General features: G+C 31.6%; 1 protein-coding gene across 1 annotated transcript; it reads left to right on the forward strand.

The window, feature by feature from the left end:
• Positions 1-8492: 8492 nt before the first annotated feature.
• On the forward strand, positions 8493-8879 carry LOC145596764 (hydrophobic seed protein-like). The gene has a single exon (XM_081652966.1). It carries the CDS (start codon positions 8493-8495, stop codon positions 8877-8879), a length of 387 nt encoding a protein of 128 aa, XP_081509092.1.
• Positions 8880-9172: the final 293 nt, after the last annotated feature.

The raw sequence follows: 9172 nt of genomic DNA on the forward strand, positions 1-9172 counted from the left end.
TTTATTTGTATCGAAAAATCAAAATAATAAGTAAATAAAACCGAAATCCCCAAAATCAAAACAATTCATAAATTAAAACAAATGAAGAATCCTAAACCAAAAAAAAAAGTAGAAAACATACAATTGAAGGTGCAAATGGCGCGGTTTTGCAGGAGGACAACATAGATGATGGTGCGGCTTTCGAATGGTGGCTACGCGACGTCGGCTTGAGCGAGGTGGTGAAAAAATTCTTCACCTTTGCTGCCGTGAAAATTGAAGGAGATGAGAAGTTGTGGTGGGAGGAAGGAGAGAGAAAATTGGTGGTGGTGGTGGGAAGGGAAGTGTTTGTGAGAACTGAGAAGGAGAGAGAAAACTAGTGATGGTGTTGGTGGTTTGAGTCACTTTGAGAGTTGAGGAACAATATGTACTTTGGGAGTTTGGGTTAGGAAATACTCCGATAATTCAAGTGTGAATTCTTGTGAGAAATTTTTTTTAAAAAAAGGTGTGATTTGAAATTAATTAGGTAGTTAAATATGTTTATATAAAGTAAGTTATTTTAATGATAGTTGGCAAAAAAAAAATGTTATTTTAATAATAGGGACCAAGGCACAAAATAATAATGGGGTTAAAATATAGGGACTCCTAAAATAGAAATTGGGGTAAAAGTAAAGGGACGTAGCCACGGAGTGAGTGCGAGTTAAGGGTAACGGTTCATGTTAAACCAATACCTTTATAATAAGTTAAGGGTAATGGTTTTTGTAAACCATTACCTTTTGAGGCCGGATTTTTCATTTTTAGTGTTTAGACAAGTTATCAAGGTTGCGGTTTAAATTTAAGAACCGGTAACTTTTTTTCAGCTATATTTCTACTATTTTTTTATTTTTTTTTATTTTTTTTTACACTACTACGTACTTAATTAATATTAAAGTGTTACAATAAAGTGTTACTTAATATCAAAGTGTTATAATATAGTGTTACTTAATATCAAAGTGTTACAGTCAAGTGTTACATAATGTCAAAGTGTTACAATAGTGTTACTTATGACTTAGTTAAGTTTGCAGCCTTGAAAGTGATACCATGTGGTGTTACCTTAGGTCAATTTTGTAGTAGTGACGCGTGTGTCAAACAACCAAGATCTATAACCGGTAACTTGATGGGTTGCTGCGGTATCAATAATCTAACAAGAATTATCAAACATATCATTTCCCACAAAACCCGAAAGCACCTTACATTGCTCGGTGGATAAACCGAACGTATGAGAGGAGTTGCGCCATAGGTTGGAATATCATGCCCTGGTGGTGTTTGATCATCACCGGCAATGGCTAAAAAAAAAACCTGCTCTTGATACCAATATACCATGCTAAATTAGAGAGAAAATATAATTGTGTGGTTTAGCCTTCTCATTGACCCTCATGAAAAATGTATAGAGCTACAACTTCTAACCCTAGAATAAAAGATAATCCTAGGAAAAAAGGAAGTTAACAAAAATATAATTCGTACAAGATAATATACACCATATCAAATAATATCCCATAATATCTCAATAATATCCCATAATATCTCAATACAAATCGATCCTTAATCTCCACACTTTCTGGTCGTTCCCCAGCTCAAGCAAACCGGCATCCTCGATAAAGTGCTCTTCCAAAGATATTGTCTTCCTAAATAATGATTTATTTTAAGTTATTGTTGCGACTTGCTATACATGAATGTAAAGTAGTATGAACAAGAAAGATATTTTCGAACTTACATAAGAATTTAGGTATTTGTTGTTTTGACGGAAAACATTCCATAATTAGCATGGAAAGCAATTTTTTCAAAAATGGAAAAGATCCTTCAATTTAAAGATGATTCATTCCACATCTCCACCAGCTAGCTCATGAGATGTAATATATATTTCCATATGTATATGATCTGATTTGATTCAAATACGTGCAATCCTTTTTGATTACATTCACATTATAACGCCAAACAATTGGCTAGCTACAATAAATACACACAGTAATAATCGACTTCTTGTAACATATATATGTACAAGTATTCATCAATTGTTCAGCATCATCTATATTAAACACCAAAAAAAATCTATATTAAACACCCATATCAATTATATACTAAAAGACACACCAGCAATGACACGTGTCATCTCCTAGTGTGTCCTTAGCATTTTATTTTTTTAATTAATTAGAAAAAATTATTTAGGGAAGTTATTTAAAAGAAAAGTTTTTTTTGTCAACCAAATAAACAAGCAATAATATTTACCTTTCTTATGTTATTACGCAATTTAGTACGGATTAATAAGGAAATAAATAATCTTTTTACAGAAGATGTAATTATGGTGGAATATAATTTATTCTACAAAGATATTAGCTTTTTATTTTGTATGCCATAAATTAATTTATAAAAAGAAAATATAGAGTAATTAAAATAACCGTGCATGCATGGCACGAGACCTAACCTAGTACCCATAAATTTTAAGGTCTTAATAAATCGTCCTCAATGGTTAAAGGAAATATTCCAACATATTTGAGAACAGGAATAAGGACTGAATGTTTTGCAATTCATCAAGTGATTTGAGTAATCTCGTAGTAGAAATATTAAACATAAGTCATTTGGTGAATTGCAGAAGCAATTGGTGCATATTCCTGAAATGAAGGTTCACGTATGGTTCAAAACATAAGTCACTAGGTGAATTTTCTATCCCCCAATTAATTATAAGTCTTATTTCCTGGGTTTTTTTTTTTTTTTTTTTTTTTTTTTTTTTTTTTTTTTTTTTTTTATGTATTTATTTATTTATATTTTTATTTTTTTGATTTCCTTACATTCTTCTGTCAAAATAAAGGAGTATTTTATTTTTACTTTTTATTTTTTTGATTTCATAAACAATTTCAATTGTATCATGCTATTAGTTTGGTATGGAGTATTTTATAAAGTTATTCACACAGTACAAGGATTAATCATTTAATCTCAAACTTGATATTATATTTTAGTTCCCTCTAGGTTTTCTCTTTGGGAGGATTTTTTTGGTTCCCTCTAGGCTTTCTTCCTTGGGAGGGTTTTCCTAGGAGGAAGTTCCAGTTAATCAATTTAATAAACAAAATTTGTTTATCAAATGGCAAAATGGTAAATAAAACAACATAAATGCACAGTCATCATGGCATTTTCGTAAATATATCAACAACAGTGGGACCTATATTTAACAAAAATTTGTTGATTTATTTACAATTGTGCCATTTGATAAACAAATTTTGTAGTTTATCAAATTGATAAACTTGAATTTTCCCTTTTCCTAGCCTCCACTGCTCGGTTTTTTCAATTTCTTTAAAGGTTTTCATTTTCTCTTTTCCCTTTTCTTTTCATCTCTCTTCCTTTTGGTCTCAATTGTGAATCGTAGAGGCTTCTACTAGTATTTTAACCGATGGTAAGCCAAACCTTTCAATTGCTTTCAATAATTAGATCTCATCCTTGTGATGATGTTTTTCTCTTGAGTTTATTTTCTTTTTGTGTTTGTTTGGTGAGAATTGAACATCTAGGGTTTCATAATCTTTACAAGAATCCGAAAGACCGCATGAGTATTTCACTCAAACGACTACGCATCAGTGGATTTCAAGCCAAATCATGGCGAATTCTCGGATTGTATTGTTTTAGATAAATTTTGTTATTAAGACGATTATTAATCAAATCTACGACGCATTTCGTTTTAAAATTTGTACTTGTATTGGAATTCTTGATGTTTTAGGAATTATATGTAAGGCCCTGTTTGATTCACCTTCATTTTGCTGAACTGAAATTATTTTTACTGAACTGAAATTATTTTAAGGAAAATTTGACAATTACCACCTTCTGTTATGTCCATTTTAGCAATTACCACCTTCTATTTTTTTTTTTTTGAAACTTACCACCTTCTATTTTCAAAAATATCAAAAGTTACCACCTTCTTGCCCCTCAACTACCATGTGACGTCATTTTGGGCTCATTTTTTCCCTTTCCTCCCTATTTCCCTCACATTTCTCATTCCTAACTCGATTCTCATCCCCCCTTTCACTTCTTTTTCCCCAAACAATCAAAAACACTTCAATTCACTCCTCCAAATCAAAATTGACGAACACTTATTGATGGTTTAGGGGAAAAAAGTGAAAGGGGAGATGAGAATCCAAATAGGAACGAGAAATGTGAGGGAAATAGGGAGGAAAGGGAAAAAATGGGCCCAAAATGACGTCACGTGGTAGTTGGGGGGCAAGAAGGTGGTAACTTTTAATGTTTTGAAAATAGAAGGTGGTAACTTTTAATGTTTTTGAAAATAGAAGGTGGTAATTTTCAAAAAAAAATAGAAGGTGGTAATTTCTAAAATGGACATAACAGAAGGTGGTATTTGTCAAAATTTCCTTATTTTAACTGAACTGAACTTAATTTTACCGAATTGAAATTATTTTTACTGAACTTAAATTATTTTTACTGAACTTAAATTATTTTTACTGATTTTCTATTATAATTCTTCTTTAAGAAAACTGAATTTTACTGAACTGGACTTAATTTTACTGAACTGAAATTATTTTTAGGACATTTTGTGAAAAACTACCTTATAAAACACTTTTTTTGCGAGAAACTACCTAATAAAAAAAATGTTGTAAAAAACTATCTTATAAAAGGATAAATGTTGTAAAAGACTACCCTTGATCAAAAAATCATCGTTGACTTTTATTTTCTGGCGTTGATCATGTCACGTGCCAATTAAGAAAAAAGGAGGGAAAGAGTGAATTAAAAGTCACGTGATTGGCACGTGATGTGGTCAACGCCGGAATTTTGAAAGTCAACGATGACTTTCCGATCAATGGTAGTTTCTTACAACATTACCCTTTCATAAGGTAGTTTCTTACAACATTTTTTTATTAGGTAGTTTCTCGCAAAAAAAGTGTTTTATAAGGTAGTTTTTTACAAAATGTCCTTATTTTTACTGAACTGAAATTAATTTTACTGAATTGGACTTATTTTTATTGAACTGAAATTATTTTTACTTAATATTATTTTTTTAAGGTGAAGGTCTAAGTGCCGTTTGGCTATATTTTATTGATGAAATTCCTTTTCTTCATGTCAAAAACTTGATATTTCATAAGAAACTAACAATATTACACCGAGATAAATACATTACTATTTTTTTAGGGAAAGATAAATACATTACTAATGTACTATACATTTGGAGCAATTTCACCATAATTAATTAGACTCATACATACAGATTAAATTGTATTATAATAAGATTATACTCGGGTTTTTTTAACACCCCTAGTCAGACATCTTTAGATGTGCATGTTGTGTAAACTGACATAAGAATTTGTGTAAATATTGTGGCACTATTGAATTTATTATACAACACAATGGAAGACCTATAAGGATTATGTATTCTCATCGGGGGGCAATTTTAATATTACATCTGGTTGTACCCTGAATAATCTCCAATTTATTATTATCACCATAATTGAAAAAATAAGGTTAGTTACTAAACATTAAACAAACGAAGCTTTAACTTTTTTTCTTAACAGACCTTATTCAGTTAAGGTAAATTTAAAAAATAGATGCTAGTAGGGGCCTGTTCACGTACATTTACTGAATTAAGCTGAACTGAACTAAACTGAACTGATTGAAGCTGAACTGAACTGAACTGAGCTGAAATGAATATTTTATGAGAGAGGAAAATTAAGAGCTGAACTGAACTGAACTGATTGAAGCTTAACTGAACTGAACTGATTGGAGCTAAAATGAACTGAACTGAAATTAAGTAAATATGAACAGGCCCTAGTTTTATTTATGTCAGGGCCGTCCCAACTATTATAGAGGCCCTATGCAATTGAGATACATCCCCCCCCCCTTTTTTAAGCAATAACGTATATTGCATTTTTTTTATATATAAATGCTCCGCCATGATTTGTTGCAGAGGTTTAATTAGACTAAGAAATAAATGTAATTTTTGTAAAGAAAAAATATGTTGAAAAGAAAAAACAAGTTATAAAAGTATTTATGGGTTATTGTAAAGAGGAGAGAGAATGGTAATATTTTCAAAAAATGAAATTGAGTCAAGGGACCATTACTGGGAATAAAAATATAAAAATCGAAAGAATATACAAACCTTTAAATTATAAAATTAGTATTAAAATTAAGAAAAGATAAAATAAAAAAATAAAAACTGAAAAAAAGCACATCAGCAAGGCTCGAACCTTGTATCTACGAGATCTAATATAACCATACTTATCACTAAGCCACAACAATAACAATAGATATTTTTTACAACAATTTGTATATGTTATAAGACTTTGAGGCCCCAAGCGATTTTGGGCCCTGTGCAGTTGCGCATGCCGCACACCCTAAGGGCCGGGCCTGATTTTTGCATGACTACATTAACTCATGGAACAAAGATATGCAATATGATTTTGGTTTTTGCAATATACCAAAGAGTGCTTGGCTTCAATGACATTAGCAAAGTGCTCTAAAATTGATGAATCTACTCTATTGCGACTGATAAAGCGTCGTCAACCTATCATATAATAGAGTATATAAATCGAATTTGAGTTTCAACCATCTTTTAGTTGAGATGACAGATGATCCTCGAACAACCATGACTACATAGTCAAATTTATTCGTGAATTTATCATGGATGAAGATCCAAGGTACACTGCGTTATCCAAATTATATACAGAGAGGTTAGGAGATCTTCATATTAGAATGAAATAGAGTTTCTAACATGATTAAGCTTAGTAATTTGTTGAGCCCATGAGAAAATCCACATGTGAGTGAAAGTGTTGTCTCACATTGAAAGAGTATAAAAGTGAAGAGAAATATTGGAATGTGTATCCCACATTGAAGAGAAAAGAAAGTTATGTCCACTTTATATAAGGCTAAGGGGCTGCGCTACTCCCCTCATTGCGGCCATATGGTTTTGAGGTGGAACCTCCTTGGTCGTATAAAGTAGACATTTGTGACGGGTGTGGCCCAGGCCCGTTTATCATAATTAGCGTAATTATTGCATACTTAATGCATTACTTTAGGTTCAAGTGGAAGTTGCTTATACAAAAAAAATTGCATATTGTTATAACTTATAACTATAAAGTACAAAATTGAAACCCTTTTAAAAAAAAAAAAAAAAAGAGTACCAAATTGAAGTACTAATTAGCAAGATGAGCGGGTTGTTGCATGCATATTAATCCTCGAATTAACCAAATAAGCAGAATGTTGACTTCCTAAGTGGTTTCATTAGATTGCGGATCTTAGCAAGCCCTTAGTATATTGCTGCACAAGCATTAATTTTGTTTGTCTTTTAGTGAGATAATAACTAGGTCAATTATGATGATTTGAGTAGTCAATATATTACATAACATTATTAGTCCAAAGGGTGATTTACAAGTTGGTATGAGGTTTGGAATCATGAACGAAATCAGAACAGTATATACTTTCTCTGTTATTTTTTACTTGACCTGCTTATTATCACACTTGCCAATGCAAAACTTTAACGATTACTAACGAACTTGAATTCTTCATAAATAAAAATTATAAAAGTTATATATTATGACAACACTTATTGAGACGAATCCAAAAAGATCATACATGAATATATTTTTCCATACAGATTATTCACAAAAGACGGTCAAAGGAGGGTGGTTAATAGTGTAAAAGTCAAAATAGGTCAAGTAATAAAAACGGAGGAAGTATGAGCTAATTTAGAGCTTCATTCTTTTATAACTTAGAGCTAATTTAGAGCTAATTTATATGGAAGTATAATTTAGAGCTAATCTATAACTTTTAATATACAAACAATGACCCGGGGCATCGCTCGGGCCAAAAACTAGTTCTTTTACTAAAGAGTCTAGCTAAGAATCTGATCATCAAAGATTGGCAAGTGGTATGTGCTTTAATTAATCATCGAATTAAAGTATGGTCTTAATTCGAAAAGTAGATGGAAGCATGCATGAACTGAAATAGATTACCAGCCATCAAAAATATTGATTCATCCTTAATTATACCATTTGATCTATATTTAATATATAATAATACAAGTATTAGCTTAATTATATCATATTTATGTACTACGTGAAGCCCTATGAATTAATGAACATGAGTTTACTTCTGAAAATCTAAGTTTTTTTTCCATGATCAACAAATTGAAAGGATGCTCAACTTACAAGGTACTAAAAATTACTTGAAAAGTACGTACAATTTATATTAATCAAAAGAAAAATGTATTTGATAATAATAGTGGGCATAAATAAAGTAATTACTTGAAAATTAGTATTACGTACAATTTGTATTAACTTAAATTAAACCTTCAAAGATGAAGTAATGTATTTGATAATTATATATAGTGGCCATTAACAAAATAATTAAGCTCAAAACGAAATTACCAAAATACCCTTCCATGCAGTCTATAAATAGCCATGACAAGCAGCTCTTCAAACACATCCAAAACCAACAAACACATTCACATTCTCTCTTCAATCAAAACCCTAAGCTAGTTAGCTAAAACAATGGCCTCGAAATCCGCGGTCGCTTTCATGGTTTTTAACCTAGCCTTGTTTGCTTTTGTGTCAGCTAATGCTGCAACTTGCCCTGACCTCAATGTGTGTCTTGAAGTTGCCAATGGACTAGTGAATGTCCAATTTGGTAGCCAATCAAGGACCTCATGTTGTCAACTAATTCACGGTATAGCCGATGCTGATCTTGCACTATGCCTTTGCACTAGCCTTAAATACACTACTCTCGGAAGCACCCTTGGTGGCCTCCTTAACTCCCTTCTTGGTGGTCTCCTTGGTAGCCTTACTGGCAGCGAGCTCCTTAACAAGGAGCTTCTCGCCGTCGTTAACTCTTGTGGATATAACAATCCTTCCCAATACAAGTGTCCCGCCGTCTATTGATGGGCAAGTAAGAGCTTACTATACTCTACCAAGTTATTATCTTAACTTAGCTTGGTGAGAAAGTTTACCTAGTAACATTTAATTTATCGTCACGTTTTATTATGATTATGAATAAATCTGCTTGTATGGAGTTTCAATATAGCTATTGATGATGTGATATATTGTACTCACCATCTAGCTATAGAGTTTAATATGTACTTGACGATTACATAATTTCGATTGTTGTAATTGGAATATGAAAGAATGAATGCAAGTTTTCTGTGTTTTAGTTCATTTTGTTTTGAAGCTATATA

The sequence above is a fragment of the Chenopodium album genome, chromosome 20 (genome assembly GCF_948465745.1).
Source record: "Chenopodium album chromosome 20, dcCheAlbu1.1, whole genome shotgun sequence".
Classification (NCBI taxonomy): Eukaryota; Viridiplantae; Streptophyta; class Magnoliopsida; order Caryophyllales; family Amaranthaceae; genus Chenopodium; species Chenopodium album.